This window comes from Montipora capricornis, chromosome 6 (assembly GCF_036669925.1).
Source record: "Montipora capricornis isolate CH-2021 chromosome 6, ASM3666992v2, whole genome shotgun sequence".
NCBI classification, from domain to species: Eukaryota; Metazoa; Cnidaria; class Anthozoa; order Scleractinia; family Acroporidae; genus Montipora; species Montipora capricornis.
In genome coordinates this window covers 40,254,793-40,270,891 of record NC_090888.1, presented here as the reverse complement: position 1 = coordinate 40,270,891, position 16,099 = coordinate 40,254,793, and the positions used below count along the sequence as shown (strand labels likewise).

The following is a 16,099-nucleotide window of genomic DNA, read 5'->3' as shown; positions in this document are numbered from 1 at the left end:
TAAATAATTCAAATATGTAGAAGTGTCAAAACCCATCTGAATGGAGACAGCCAGACCGCTGTTTACAAAGTGTGTGGTGCATTGGATTTTTAGTGGCCACTGCAAGCCAATGCATTAACAGGTCATACAGCGTAGGTGGCTTTTGGACCTGAAAGCCAAGTGCCCTCCTATTGCGCTTGGTCTCTGTGTTGCATTATGCAAATTAATATTGAGATGGCTTTCCTGACCCTGATGTGATGAGACAAACAATGCTGGGGTAGTATGTGTAATTTTCTGTTTATACTGGAAGCAGTGTGTTTACAAAAGTTACATGCCTCATTTAGAATGATGAGAACAGTGGAAGAGAAATAAGAGGAAGCCATTGACACTGTTTTAAATCCTTCGTTAAAACTGTCAACCTCCCATTCAATTGTGTATTTATTTCAAAAGCAAGCATCACACTATACAAACTTTGAATTTTGCAGCAAATAATATCTCCTCTTCAAATTTGATCTTGCTTTCAACTAGGGGTGTTTCACAGGAGATAAATGCCAATTAGCAGGGCTATTTGTTTAGTTGACAAATGAATGCTCTCAATATTTAGCTTTCAACCTGGGAATAATTCCCATATTAATAACAAAGTGACCTGTTTATTTTTTAAGGCTACTCTCCCAGAATGTTGCTCTTTTCCTGCTAGTGGATTATCAGAGGAGATGGAAAAACCAAGAGAATATCTGGTAATAGTTAACTTTGAGTTTGCACTTTGAGTTAGATGTGGGATTTAGGGCCTGGCTCAGCTAGGAACCATTCTTGCAGAAACAAATTCCTAGGTGGCTATTTAAACTGTTGGGAGCAACAAAAGTGGTTTGCTCCTCAAGTGGCAAAATGAGGATACACTTCTGACCAGTTCGCTCAGTTGGTTGAGCATTGGACTACTGTGTGGGAGGAGGTCGCAGGATCAAAACTGTAATGTAGTATGCACATGCATAAGTAGGATTCCCTCCTTGGGAGAGATCTGGGACTGAATGTTTATCTCTTTATAAGCTGTCCCTGTCAACCTCAGCCAAGAGGAAATGAGGCTTTCACTTAAAAGAAGGATAAAAATTGGTTTGTAACTGAATTAGCAGCTGCGGATTTGCCCTTGTTATCTCATTTTTCTGACATCAGCAAAAGTCCACATAAATACAAAGTATTCAGAAGTTGGATCTCCTCATGTTTCTATTGTTGTTTGCTATGTCCTTTTGCTTTTCTTTGACACAAGTCTGCTGTTAAGATTCTCTGCACCTTCATGTCCACCTTTGCCTTCTCTTTTGATTGTTGCTAGGAAACATGTTTTGATGAGCAGCACTGAAAACTAGTCAACAATGTTTCGCAGGGGGCTAAACTGGGACACATGTTGTTGAAACAATGATTTTGCCTGGGCAGCGAGAACATATTTTTGTTTTCAAAACAACAAAATTTGTTTTTGCAACACGTTTCTCATGTGGCTGCATGTAAACTGTGAAACATTTGCATCCGCAGCAATGTTTCCTAGTTTATCCAGGGCCTTAGTATGCTCTGGCTTACATTTACGGGGATGACCAGTACCTGTCATAATATTATCAACAGTTATTATTATTTATTAGTATAAACACACAGGTGATTATACAAAATCGCACGCTCTCATTGGCTCGCTATCTCGGATTATCAGCTGATAATCACCTCGACGGACAAAATGGCTGCTAGTAGTCGTTTTGCCACTGTAAGTGAAGATAATTTCGCGTTGAAATGTTTTTTTTCTCTATTTTGAAATAATCACCTGTGTATTTATACTAAAACAATTATTCGCCTCAGGCTCAGTGATTATCGGTGAATATTCACCGATAATCACTTCGACTTCGGCGAATAATTGTTAATTAATCCATTGACTCCCTAGTAGATTTTACTGTCTAACACCAGGTGATTTACTTGTCAGAGCGGGGTGATTCATGAGTCAATGAGTTTATTTTAATAATTAATATATTTTATGAGTAATAATGGTAACTGAACATGCAGCTTCCCTATTGGTGGAAGCAATAATATTAAAATAATGGTCCACTTTCCCTGGAATGATGATGTGACAGCATTAACTCTATTTATAGTTGTGTGTTCTTGTATTTGTTATGTTAAAAGAAGGTTAAAACTATTTCAGGTTTGGAGCCCTTGTTTGGAGGACTATGAGCTCATGATGTACCTGCGTGCTGCAAGGTGAGCTTGAGGCAGAGGAATGTTAATGTAATATTTAGAGATAGTAGTGCGACCTTGATTTGATTTTAAGTCCACCTTGACCTAATAAATTTGAGTACAAGAGGAAGCCAGTGTGGTCCAAACAATGTGGGAGACAAAATGTGTTCTAGCCACATCCGTGAAGGCCTTGAAATGCCAAAATCTCAGACTAGTGAAGGTTCATGGCATGTTGTTTTTTTTTTTCTTACCTTTCATCTCAGTGAATTTTTTTACTTGTCTGGTGAAGTGAACTACAAGTACTGTCAATTTGGGTCTGGCTTTTGATGGCTGCAATTCACAATCAATCATGAAGGGTTCACTGTCTTGAAATGATTTTGCTTGTGAGGGCCAAAGCTTCAAAGGCTTGATTTAGTTGAAAGTACATGAACTTGCAAGGCTCCTGCCTAACGGTCGCCCGGTCACCTGGGGAACCTTACTTGGGAGCGTAGGTGACCACATTTCTGAACGAGTATCCCGAATGGGCACCTAACTTATCACAAGGTGATTCATCCTCACTTTTAATTAATTTATTAGAACACGGCTCTGGAAAAAATGACTCTGGTTACTAATTTTAATGTTGGAAGCCCCAAGGGCTCCAGAAAGATCTTCTTAGGCAGTAGCCTTGACTTGAATGTGGTTTCCCTGTAAGTAAAACAAAAACAGATTTCAACAGGTTGCAGAGTTAATGGAGACACTTCTTGAGGCATTATTAATTTACCTATTATCTCACTCACTGCAACCCCCCCCCCCCCCCCCTTCCTTATCAGTTTTACTAGTGATGCAAAATAATGCTAAAAACTTGAACAGTCAACATTGAAATGGGGAGAGGGAGGGGGGAAGTAGGAAGAGTTGGAATTCTAGGAAAACAGTGGGTATTGAAAGATAGAAAAGGTGTTTTTAACGGGAGTGTCCCACCAATTTTGCAACCTATTGTATCATTTTCAAGTAATACTGGTATGTCACTTGTGAGTGTGATAAACAGTTTTCAAAACAGTATTTCTTTTGGATAAAGGGGTTTAGTTTGTAAAGAAACGATGCTGTTGTGTTGACATGGAATTGAACTGTTTTGGTACACCATTATTTGTGTACTTAAGCAAGAAAGCATCTTTTTGGTGCGAAGAGTGTTAAAGGACATGTCCAATGTATTTGATTCCTTGGGTCTGTTTTTGCCAGGAGCATTGCACAGTATGCTGGTATGTGCAGTGGTGGTTCACCAGAAGATGGTTACAGGGCTGTATCTCAGGATGCAACAACCAGCAATGCTCTTCAAGTGGTAAGATCATCAAGTGTATTTCCTACATATATCCTTCAAATAGGTTTTTCATTGCTTAGCAATCAACAATAATTATTTCTTGAGACTGCATTTTGTACTCTTTGTGAACAATGTTCAGGTTGTTAAAATGTCCACAGTGTTAATAAACAAACAAGCGTTTTGAGATGTGAACAATAGTTCGTGATCACAATTGGCCTTGTTGGCCAAGAATACTAAGAGGTTTCATCTGTTGTGATGAAGACGTGCATTGACACATTGCCAACAAACTATATTCGAAAAATAATGCCATGGCGATAAATAAGTTAATTACCTTGTACTCTATGGGTCTTTTTTGCATACATAACAAGGTGTGTGTGCTTGGTTTTAGCTTCATCAGAATAATTATGATGCGGCAAAGGCTCTGCAAGCTTTGGTCAAGAAACCTTACCCCAAGGAACTGGAGAAGAAATGGTCGGAGGATGAAACGGTAAGGGTTCCAATTTGCGTGACTTTGTAAGGTCAAAGGAAAAAAATGTTTATTGTTAATAGCTGCGGCGGGCGTTTCCCTCCTACTTCCAATTTCTTCATCGTCACTTTCCGGCTTGTCTTCAAGGAAAACCCCAGGGATACCACCTAAATTTTGGATTTAAGACCTGAACATCCACAGATGGTTTCCTCACGGAAGCTCCAAAATCACTGCTATCGCTGCAAGTTCAGATCACGTTCGATTATATTTATTTCGATATTTTTGCACGTTAACTTATGGAGATCTTCAGACCAAGCGGTAAATTTAATTTTCATAATGTTTTCAAGAATTTAAGGGTGTGTAAAAATAAGCAACAGCAGTTGACGGTTGACCTTTCTGTTGACCATAATGTCTGAGAATTGATATGTTGATCTGGCAAGACCTGATATTTTTAGAGCTTTATTTATGTTTGTAATGGAGGGATCGCGATGCAAAACGAATTGCGATTTTAAGACGCCAATACCGAATTATATTGGCGGGATTGGGAGAAAATGTAATTTAGTCTATGGCTTCATCGCCTCGGGAGTACGCCCAATACGAGAATATTTTCTCCCAACTAGCCGCCAATGTGAACGACTTAATAACCGCCCGAGAGTGTGGTCGTTACAGCAAAATTTCAAACTGAGGCCTTGTAGCTAGGCCGAGGTGAGAGATTTTGCGGTAACGACCGATCGAGGTTATAAAGTTGTCCGGTGCTAAAGAAGAAAAAACCAATTTGCATAATCCATAATCGGCCCGTGGGCACTATTGGAGAATAACGCCCTAGCGCGTAGCTGCTCTTAGCCAATCACAGCGCGCGTCATTTTGTCCAGAAACGCTAGCCTGTAGTGGCGTCTCGATATATTGTTAATATGTTGCCATTTCTTTTCCTTGCAGAAAAAGTTTGTGAAGGGACTGAGACAATATGGAAAGAACTTTTACAAGATTAAGAAGGAACTTCTTCCCCATAAAGAAACGGTAAAACCTCTTAGATATAACGTTACTTTTCCGATAGCAATGTTTTTTCTCGTATAGGTGCCTTAGATGTGCTCTTGCAGTTTTCTTTCGCACAAAGTTGTCTTAAGTGATTTCTGTTGTTTTTGGTTATTTTATTACTATGGTTGGCTGAGACATCTCGCGCCAAATTCTCTCTCTTTCTCTTTTTAGCCTGTTAAATACAATGCGCTGGATATTCAACTTCCCGTAAGAAAAACCCAAGGGTTCCAGCGGTGCGACATTTACATAAAAAGTTGACGGACGGTCGTACGATGACGTCATAACCAAAACCAAAACCAAAATTTATCGCATCGATGGGTTACCATATTTTCTATACCGTGGTGCGGCGCGCGCGTACGTGCCTTCGGAGCTGCGCTACTAGTAAAATCTAGCGATAAAATCGGATGTTTTGGAGCAATCACAGGCAACTTTGAACAAAATGTGAAATTGATACATCTGCGTTATGATTGGTTGTGTTCCTACAGGGGGATCTGGTGGAGTATTATTACACATGGAAAAAGACACCCTCAGCTCTAAGCTCAAGGCCGCACAGACGCCGCAGACACAATGTTCTCCGACGAAAAGCACTTCCCAGATCATCCAAAAGCATTGTTAGTGAATTTGGTAAGTTCCGCCAATGGCCACCATCACGCCTGCGTCGCTATCTTGTTCGGAGATTCTGTTGGTGGTTTCGTGCAGCTTAACTAGCCCTGGAAGAGAGGCCTTTTTTTGTGAGGCGCTGTAACGCGAAAGATCTTGTTTGCGATCTCACGGTCTTGTGTATATGGAGAATTAACTTATAGCTTTCTTTTTCTTCTTTTTTACGCAGTCGACCTCAGTTCCTGCAGCGAAGACGATTATGACAGCGATGATAGTGATAGAGACTTAAGGTAGATACTGACAAGTGTATTATTGCTTTTCAGTCGTTCAGCACCTTTGGCATCCCTTCGCCGAATGCGAACACGTTCTTTAGGATGGGTTAATCTGAAAGGGTCGGCTTTGTTTTTAGCTATAACACAGAAAAGCTATAGCGATCTTGGGCGCAAGAAATACGGGTTTTCAATGTGTTCAGGGAAAATCTTGCCATTTACATAGCAAGAACACTGTTTTGTTGGTATTTTGTAAGGATTCCTTGCACAGTCATTGATTGCAGTGGAGGAGGAATCGATTGTAGTGATTTGTCATCTTTCGTTACCAGTGACCGCCAACTTGAAAACAATGCAAGTAACTAAAAGAGGTCAACAAAATGAGAAATTGTATGATTGACAAATGTGGACCTTGCGAGTTTTTAGTTTCACTTCAGTAGATTCTTCCTCAAACAATGCTTGGGAAGTCTGAAAAATAATGTTTTTTTTTTTTAGAATTTTGTTTTTGGCTGGGTCAAGGATACAGCAATAAACGAATACGTTTTCGGCAAGATATTACAAATCTGAAATATGTTTTTTTGGTTCCTTAAAATTCCCTGAATTAGTGCGGTTTACTGTAAAAACCGTTCCACGTTTTTGACGCAGTTTTTGTCCCATAGGTTATATTGCTGTCGCCATTGTTATTCAACCGAATCGCGTAGCTGGCATCATGGCAGCCAAAACAAGGTCATATTATGCGACGATTGCAGGATTTACTACAAAAAATACGGCAAACTTCCCGTCACAGATGAAACTCGCGAACCTCCGCCGTATATGTTTAAAGTTGTTGTCGAGAATCAACGGAGAGATGAAGATGGCTACCTGGTGAATGGAAAATTGGCGTTACGCAGTCGAAGGGCGATACCTCCCGTGCAAACAACACTACGGTCTGGACGAACCAAAGCTGCTAGTCCTGTTGAAGGTAAATCAAATCTCGTAAGGGTTGCTGCCCCTGTACTGTAGCTGATGCAGTGAAACCTATACTGACTTTTAGCTTTCGGTTATGCTTTTTGTTTGCTGTACAATATGAGTTAATTTAATCTTAGTATGACTGTTCAGCAATCATCATAGTTTACCGTCACAAATCCTAGAGTGACTGCCAGTCAAAAAAAAAAGGCAAAAACTGAATGCTGTCGTTTCTAATCTTGAAACCTTGCTGCAAATTTTGCCTGTAATTTTATAATAAACTACGAGACTAGCTTTATGAAAAAGCGTTATGTTAAAATACTTTTCTGCGTCTGGAAGGTTTTTCGATTTCGAGGATTTCGATAAACCCGGCTCCTTCCCCAGAAATGTCGTAACCTTTTTACCCTCTATGTTGGGGCAGGCGACGACATTTTGGGGTCTTAATATGCGAGTGTCGTAAAACAGAATATTTCTGCCTCTTACTGGAAGTCGTATTGTTGCAGGTGTGATCGGTGAATCTACGGTAGGAGGCCGAAGATTGACGAAGATCACGAAGGCTCCTTCGCCATCGAGCGGAAGTACTTCGAGCACAGGAAGCAGTGGAGGAAAGGACAAACTGAAAAAGGTATGATAAACTTTGCGGTTTGTCTTATGAACGGTTTATAAAACAAACCGGGTGTTTTAGAACTTTCCCATGCTGCGAAGCTTAAAAAGCGTAGTTTGAATTACCTTTACAAAAAGCAAACAAACAGACAAATATTTTTCCATTTTTTTCCAAAACATAAGTTTTGTGTTTCGTTCAAAGCACATTCTTTGGACATACGGTTTGGATTTCGTTTGGAAAATTGAAAAGTTGCCAAAGTCGGCTTAGTGTAGCGAAGAAATTAGTGGGGAAACTCAGATTTGTAAGGATGAGTGCGGAACTGAAATCTCTTAATTATTTGTCCTATGGTCGTTCCTTTTGCTCTGGAAAGCTGCAACCAATTTTTATTGCTAAAACTCGTCACAGCTCCATTTTCGACCCAGACAAACCGAGAGAAGACGAAGGCGAATTGTGACTCGAAATAGGGCGCACATTTGAGCGTTTTACAGAATACAAATGAACAATTGCGTTTAGTCTAAAACTCCAAGAAATCAAGTGAAACTGTGTTGCCTCGCAGTTATGAGCACAATTTACTACTGCGTCGAGGCACAGTTGCACTTGATTTCATACCTACGGGCTACCCGCAGTGCAATGTATAATGCATTTCATAAATGTATCAATTTCGTTCATTGAAACTTGGTAAGTTTGATCAAAATTCATTATGCGTCGAATTCGTTACTTTTCGGGACGAAAGTGTCGCCTTGATGTTTCAAGTTGATTTGAAAATTCTTGCGAGAAAAGTTATTCTTGTCGAGATGGTGTCGTTGGACGTTGAGGATTTGAACCTACAATTCTAAAATGAAATTTGCTCCTTTGTAGGGCAAATTGAAAAAGGGCAAGAAGCGTCAACGTGATCAATCACCTGGCGAAACAGCAGACAAGAGAAAGAAATCCCCCGCACAGGTAAAATGGAAACGACTACTTTGTCTGTCAAAAAGACCAAATCGCCGGCTAACTCAAAGTTGTACACAATTCAAACACTCTGGGAATAGAACATTTGTTCCAAGTATTTCCATATCATTTAAATGTGAATGGTGCATCATAATATAAATACAATAGACAAAGAATCTTATCCCTGGGAGACTTCGGTGTAACATTGAGTTAGCCTATTTGCTCTATTAGCCAGTATCCAGAATACGATGAGGCTCTTTGTTTGTCCCCCAAAATTTTGCATAAGCATTGTTTATATTTTCTCTTGGGACCAGTGTAAATCATTAGAGCAAATGTGAAACAATGCTTATACAAAATTTGGAGGGACAAACAAAGAGTATTATGGTATTTTTGATACTGGCTAATTGAAGCTGTTGGGTGCCGTATTGTCTGTAGCATTATGCTATACGATTGTAACGTTTCCTTTCTTCAACAAGTGTGTAATTGTCTGATATCAAGTGTTTTGCTACTTGCTACCTCCCCTTTAGGATTCAGACGAGGATGGAAATGACAATGCAAGTGACACCAGTAGCACCACCGGTGGTAGGGATAGTGTAGTACCCGATCACGAGGCCAGCAGTGTGTGCAGCAATAGCAGCAACAATAACGATGATGCAGCTAGTAACCGCTCCTGCTCTCCAGTCGGGAGTCGACTGGAGGCTCCTGGTCTTCTTCCCGCCAATTTTAAGCGAGTGATTTCCGACGAAGAAGGACAAAGTTGCGTTCGCACTGACGTCATCTTCGTACATCCCGAAAAACCGAAGAAGGAGCCGACTCCTCGGGAAGCTACCTCTTCCAAAGAGTCGTCGACAAAAACTGAGGTGTGTTTTCAAGCTTACAGTTGAGTATTGGAAATAAAAAAAATTGCTTTGAACAGAATTGTAGCTTTCTGGCAAGTGAAATGAACGCAATACGAGCATTAATGGTGTCGAGGTAATTCTACGGCGAGGTCAGGGTAAATTACAGCAAGGTCTGGCTGATGTCGCTCTGTAGTTTTGTAAAAAGAACCACCGCTGAAGCAACCTCGTATCCAAAGAGATTGTAACTTTTTGGTATGAACCATGAAGTCTAGCAATCCCTCTTGCTTCGCCTCAATTTCCCTCTTTGTCACAGTTTGTGTCGCCTGCCTTCCGAAAATCTTTATAGGTGCTTATTATTATCCAGTGGGTTCTCCTTTTAGTCTTTCCCGCTTGATGACACAAATAATGTGTTTAATAAATATGTGTTATTGACCAAGCAAGAGGTCAAGATGGATATCGGTAAGTTCTTTTTTTTGCGTGTTTAGGCGTCGAGATCCATAAACACGAAAAAAAGAACGAGACCAATATCCAGCCATCTTGACCGAACAAGCTTGGTCACTGAAGGATTTATTATGTAGGATAAAACACCAAAAAATGATCCTTGATCTTGAGGGACCAAGCGAGAAATCCCGAGCGGGCAAAATAGCTCAATCTTGCCCGCTCGGGTAGCCAATCATAGCGCGGAATAAGTCAGTTGGGAGTTTCAAAAACACGTGCGCGCGTCGGGATAAAATCAATCATATATTTAAAAAAAGCAAAAGGTTTTGAATGCAAATTTCTGCAATGAATTTCCATAACAAAAGATGTATGTTTATGGCTTATTTGGTTCATCTTGCCCGCTCACGGAGCTACTCATTTAATAAATCCAATCGGTAAACTAATTGCTTCAACGGACGAGGAGACAACTGATACATTAGAGTCGTAGGCAGGACTAGGAGTCTGGGACTCTGACTTTTCACTTTCCCTTCCGCCCGTTGCCAAGCAACTAGTTTACTATCTTTTCAAACAGACGCACTACACCTTAATCGTGTACATTTGCAAACCCAATTCGTAGTACTAAGATATCCAATGAAACTTTGATAAGAATCAAAACAAGTGCAATTGCTCGCGCTTGACGGTGTTTATTGTTTTCTAGGCAAACGAGTCTTTGTCATCCGACGTCGCTCAAATTCGTTCAAGTGCCAGCAAATCACCATACGATACACCGGCTACGATTACGTCACACTACGAATCATCACTGCGTATGATGGCCGGAGGACAGTACCATTTGTACCCACCAAATCTCCCACCGGGTATGTCACCCCAGGGAATTCCCATACCTGGATTTCTACCCCAAGGTGTGGGCGTGGATTACAGGATGCCGCCATTTCACATGTTTCCTGGTGTCGGGATTATACCTGGCGGCGTTTCATCCCGCGAAAGTGCGGCCAAGTATGCCGAAGGTTTCGAGCAGTGGTATGCACCGTATCGAATGGCTCAATTACAGTCGGCAGCTCATCACGTCCCTGCGATCTCTTATCTCCAGGGGCAAGGACGAGCACTAGAACAGGGTGCTTTTGATTCGAGGAGCCCGGGCCACGAGGCCCTTGTCAAAGGAGGCTCAGGACGCGTTCTCGCAACTGATCCTGTATCGGATCTTCAATATTACGGACCTCAACACCACTCGCACTCGCACCTTCACACGCACTTTCATATCCACCCACACGAACAACAACAGCACCTGCAGAATCTACACGCTGCAGCTAATTTGTCAAACATTGACCAAGCTTATCTTCAACATCCGGGACTCACTGCTTGGAGAAATCATCCGTCTCTATGGCAACATCCAGAATTGACACATCTCCATGGTAACAGCGCGCGCGGCATTTTTCCTGAGGAGCTAGCGCATGTCCACGGGCTTGGTTCTACACCGATGGATCGACAATTGCAGCAACAGCTGCTGTTAAGTCAACAGACCAAGTATCATTCGCAGCATCAGCAGCAGCATATGTTAGCGCAGCATGAAGAATTCATGCGATACTGTAGACAAAAAAAAAGAGCACATCAAAGACTTGAGAGCGAAAAAATCAACGATCACTTCCTAACGAGTTTGTTCAAGAAAGAACATCGAAATCTTCAAAGTCCGTCTCAGCTAGACAATGTGGTGAAAAAGAGTTTGGACAGTTCTGGATCTTATACGTCTCCTTCAAAGAAACCTCCAGTGACTATAGACTTGTCCGATGATTAAATTATTCTCTCCACTTCTTAACAGGGCGGTTTTCAGCTAATGCTTCTCGGTCGCTCAATTCTTTTTAGACTCGTTCAATTGTACTTCACGAGTATGGTTTGTGTCACCTTTTCGCGCTTGAGTGAATGTGTGGTCGCTTCTGCCATTTTTCCATTTCGTTTAACCCAAAGAGCGTTCTCAACGCAAACCGACTTACAGGCGTTCGACATTTTCCCGCCATTTCCCCTTTTTGACACTCTTCCCACATTTCGCGCCATTTTCTTGTCACTTTATCTAGCATTAGGTGAATGGTTGTGTCCTATGATAGGCTTTCTCGAAACTCCCTCGTTCTTTACTGAAAACCGCTCTGTGGCGTTTGTCGGAAGCGGCTTCTTAAATTTAATTCCAAAATTCTTCGCTTTCATATAGTTTATTGGAAAAAAACAAATCTAATTTTTTAAGGCCATATCTTGGGTGCGTTTTCATCGTTATTGTAAAATAATTTAAATATTAAGGTTATATTTAAAACTTATTGGCGCTCCTGAACGAGGCCGTCGTTGTAAAGGAAACGATAAGATTGGAATAAAAGGGTGATTTTTCTGCTATTTCCGTCTCAAAAACGCCAAGATAATTTAATATTTCATTTAAGATTATAAAAGCGCATCTTATGCAAATACTGGACAATGCTATGAGAGTTTAAATCCTTACAACCACGTCGTGTTGTATACGAAATGCGATGCCATTTTTTCAGTGAAAAAAAAATTAAACAAAAAGTTGTTTATTGGGTTAAGCTAGTATTGATGCCGTTATTACATTTAAAATTAGATCCTGGTTACACTTTTTATCATCTCCAAAAGACCACTCTCTTAGAAGGTTATAAAAGTATGGATCAAAACATTCGAACTGGAGTTAGATATTGAAAAATATTCTCATTTCAAGTGTTAAGTACTCATTTTAGGCCAATCCTTTGGAGGCTTTAACGGACATTACGAAACGACAGTTTTCAGGTTTGACTTAAAAACAAGAAATGGGAACTTGCCTTTTCTACACAAGTCTGAAATTTGGAAATGTGGCTTTCACGATGGAAGTATGTTAGGAAAGACCAACATGTTAACTCTCCCAGGTGATGCAAAAGAAATGAAACCAGTGTGTTGATGCCAGAACTTGGGGCATGATCTTGGGAAATGAACTTCGTCAGAGACGTAATCTTGTTTAAGTATGTTCCTAAACATTCAAACAAACGAAACACGAAGTGATTTGTACATAAAATGTTATTTATGACGTTCTTGTAATGAAAGGGGTTTTAATAAAATCCTTTTGACAAAAACAACCTCTGACATGCAAGTTACGTGCCTCTCAACCGCTCGAAAAAGTCATTTTAGTCGTGGGTACGCGGATATCACCTTGTTTTTTTCATAAGTTATTCGTAAACTAAACGCTCCATGAGTGTACACTGGGTTGCCTGTGATACGTGTTACACAAAAACAGAAGGCACTGAGTTGGGTGGTATTGAACTGCAGCGTTTCAGTTAATTTTTTCAAGTGGGGGGTCATTGAGACCATTAGAGGGGTCACCCAGACGTAGTGCCAGCAGAGGCCCTTTGGCTCACACGTTCACACGTTTAATTATTTTGTAATGTCCTGTCATATTTTGAGGTCTTTTAGTTTTTTTAAGCTTTGGTATTAAATTCAGTTTAAAGATATAACAAAACACGCTCTTGAGTGAAACTCGCTCCCTTTTTTTTAAAATAGTCTGCAAAAAAACTAACTGCAAATTGCTCTGACAGAAGTATTCCTGCATGCCATGCAGTTGCACTAAGCAAACGTTTCTTGCACACACTAAGGAAGAACTGAAGATGTTGTTTCCGCTTCATAATTCCTTTTCTTTTCAGTCTAATCTGATGTCAGGTCAAAAAAATTTTTGGCTTTACGATTGCAACAAAAAGTACCTTAAAAGCCGGGAGTTAACAGTAAAAGACAAGCCAAAAGACGGATGAAGAAAAAAATAACAGTTTTATCTTGTGTAAATACGATTTATTTATCGTTAATCTCAAAGTTGTTTTTCTTACAGTGCAACGAGCCTTACCGTGGCTACCCAACAAAGTTTCACATTTGACAATTACGTGTAAATACGTCAACTCAGCAACTCATGCAACGGTGTTCAACTTACAACTGTGCCGGCTAGCTTTGCAAGGGGGCGTGACTGTCAATCAAATTCACACATCCTGATTGGCGGACAATTTGTAAAAAGCTTCGTTAGGTGGCCACCGTAGGCGCGTCGCACTATAACACTCTGCGAATCAAAACTTTCTTTCCCTACAAAGATCGCTTGAATCGTTCCTAAAGGTCGAAGGTTGTCTACAAGGCAAGTTGTTGGGATTGCGATGACTTCTACATCGGCAAAACGAAGCGCCGACTGCAGGATAGAAAAACTAAACATTTTAAAGCGCTCTCCAAACATGAACACACATCAGCTATTGCTAATCATATTATGACTACAGGACATACCATAAAATGGGATAATTTTGAAACTCTCGCCTCGGAAGAAAATGATTACCACTGCAAGATAAAAGAAACCTTGTTTATACAGAAATTGAATCCGACCTTAAATGCTAATCTTACCAGTGACAATTGTCACTTTATTTGTATATCACTGCTTAAGTCTTACCCAGATCGCTCGCAATTTCTTTTGAAATATAAATAGTTTTTCATATAATAACGGTTACTTTTGAAAATGTATGTTGCCACATACGAAACGACAAGTCAGATTTCATAAAATGCATTGCTTCACTATGTTTATTACCGCTTTATGTGCTGTTTTTCTCATGAAACAGTTTTTATATATAACTCTGAATCGAATTCTCATGGAAAGATCAATGACAATCGATTGTAAAAACACGAAAAATTCTCCAGTTTCTGACTTCTATGAATCAAGGGGTCGGTCATGATGTTTTTTCAAAAGGAAGAAATTGATCACGTGCTAGGCAACCATAAAGATGCACGTGATCACCTTGTGTCAACTGTATGAACTTCTGGAAGAATGTTAATCGTTCGTCGTTTTCAGAGTAAAACAACGTCCTTCTTAGCCAAGAAACTTTCGTCTTTGGTTTTTTAATTTTGTTGTAAAGTAACTGCAGAATACAGTGCCACTCGAACAAAGTTCTGCGTAGCCGGCTACGCGGTACGCAGAAACTAATAAATTCAAGTTGAAGTATGTAATTTATTCAAGTAACAATAAATTGTGAATTGAAAATGTCTATCTTAGAAGCTGGCTACACGGTACGAGCGCTTAGGCTTAGTCAGTAAACGAGTGCTATTTTCTTCACACGGTCTCGTGAAAAGGGGAGAGGAGCCCCACTCCATGTCTCCATTAGTGTTGGAGTACCTAAATGGAGTACCCCTAAAAATCATTTATTGGTCAAATTAGATACTTAAGCAACATAGTGAGGCATCTAGATGCACATACCTTTATCTATTTCGAGCCTTCCAGCTCTCCGACCGTTACAGTTCGATGCTGTTCAAGAAGAAAAACCTTCTCATATTAAGATGGGATATTGCGTTGTGCAATCGTAAGGAAATGTCCAATGTCAGTTTGACGGATGGCCATTAGTGTTGACCTTGCTGTCCAAGGTCTTCCGTTCAAGAATTGGCCGCAATCTTGAAATTTTTAAGTACTTCATGTATCCCTTATTGTAGTGTATTTAATTTCTTGTATATTGAGACAAATATTGACTCCTGTATACCCATATAGATCCGTGTATGTATGCCCATAATATACGCATGTATGCCCCTGTAGTGTACAGTGTTTATACTGATGAAATTACCGTGTAAAAATAAAGTTTTCACTTCCATTCCATAAGGGTATATATGGGCACACATGGGCCTCAACTCTAAAAATGCACTATAATAATGGATACACGAAATACCGTGACGAAACTTCAAGATGGAGGCCAATTCGAGAAACTTCATCGAACTATAACAATCGGAGAGCTGGAAAGCTTGAAAAAAAAAAAAGAATGTACATCTAAATACTTCACCATGTTGACAAAGTATTTAATTTGACCAATAAATGATTTTTAGGGTTACTCCATGCCCGTGAAAAGTGTAGTCAACCAAATCGTAAATTGAAAGCTATAAAATGTTAAAAGAGTGCTTTGGCCTAATCACTGCAACGAGCGCTTAATTAATCAGTAAACAAGTGCTATTCTCTTCACCCAAACTCGAGAAAAGTGTAGTTAACCGAACCATAAAATTCACAATCAATTAATTCGCGAGTCACGCTTCTAGAACGAGAAAAACTCTTTTGAATACATTACATATTTCAACTTGAATTTATAAGTTTCTGCGTACCGCGTAGCCGGCTACGCAGAACTTTGTTCGAGTGGCAGGGTATTCTACCAAATCCCGGTAACGTCACTTCCGGTTAACATGAGGTGTACACGTGCCGCAGTGGACAATCAGTACACATTGTGAAGTCGTGATGTTCAGGGGCCGGTTGCTCGAAGCCTGGTTAGCGCTAACCGTTGGTTTCCATGGTATTTAACGCTGGTTAGCGCTAACCATGCTTCGAACCCGGGCCACAGCTTTTTTGGTCTCCGGGTTTTTATTCGCTTTATTTGTCATTACTATCGCAGGTAAGAAAATAATGTCGCTTCAATAGACCTTATTCACGATAGCCGCCATGTTGGATTTGCTATTATCATGCAAATTAGCTACACACTTCTGAGGGGGCAA

General features: G+C 40.3%; 1 protein-coding gene across 8 annotated transcripts in view; it reads left to right on the top strand.

Annotated features, from left to right (window-relative positions):
• LOC138052105 (arginine-glutamic acid dipeptide repeats protein-like) overlaps positions 1 to 12,696 on the top strand; it is a 28,314-nt gene extending 15,618 nt beyond the window's left edge. For all 8 annotated transcript variants that reach the window (XM_068898475.1, XM_068898473.1, XM_068898479.1 and 5 more), the window contains 12 exons: positions 642 to 716; positions 2,150 to 2,205; positions 3,397 to 3,496; positions 3,864 to 3,962; positions 4,878 to 4,958; positions 5,462 to 5,600; positions 5,806 to 5,866; positions 6,502 to 6,803; positions 7,291 to 7,412; positions 8,250 to 8,333; positions 8,849 to 9,181; positions 10,296 to 12,696. In XM_068898475.1, coding sequence (XP_068754576.1) covers positions 642 to 716; positions 2,150 to 2,205; positions 3,397 to 3,496; positions 3,864 to 3,962; positions 4,878 to 4,958; positions 5,462 to 5,600; positions 5,806 to 5,866; positions 6,502 to 6,803; positions 7,291 to 7,412; positions 8,250 to 8,333; positions 8,849 to 9,181; positions 10,296 to 11,387 — 2,544 coding nt within the window. In that variant the 3' untranslated portion in view covers positions 11,388 to 12,696. The remainder of the gene's footprint in view (positions 1 to 641; positions 717 to 2,149; positions 2,206 to 3,396; positions 3,497 to 3,863; positions 3,963 to 4,877; positions 4,959 to 5,461; positions 5,601 to 5,805; positions 5,867 to 6,501; positions 6,804 to 7,290; positions 7,413 to 8,249; positions 8,334 to 8,848; positions 9,182 to 10,295) is intronic.
• The last annotated feature ends 3,403 nt before the right edge of the window (positions 12,697 to 16,099 follow it).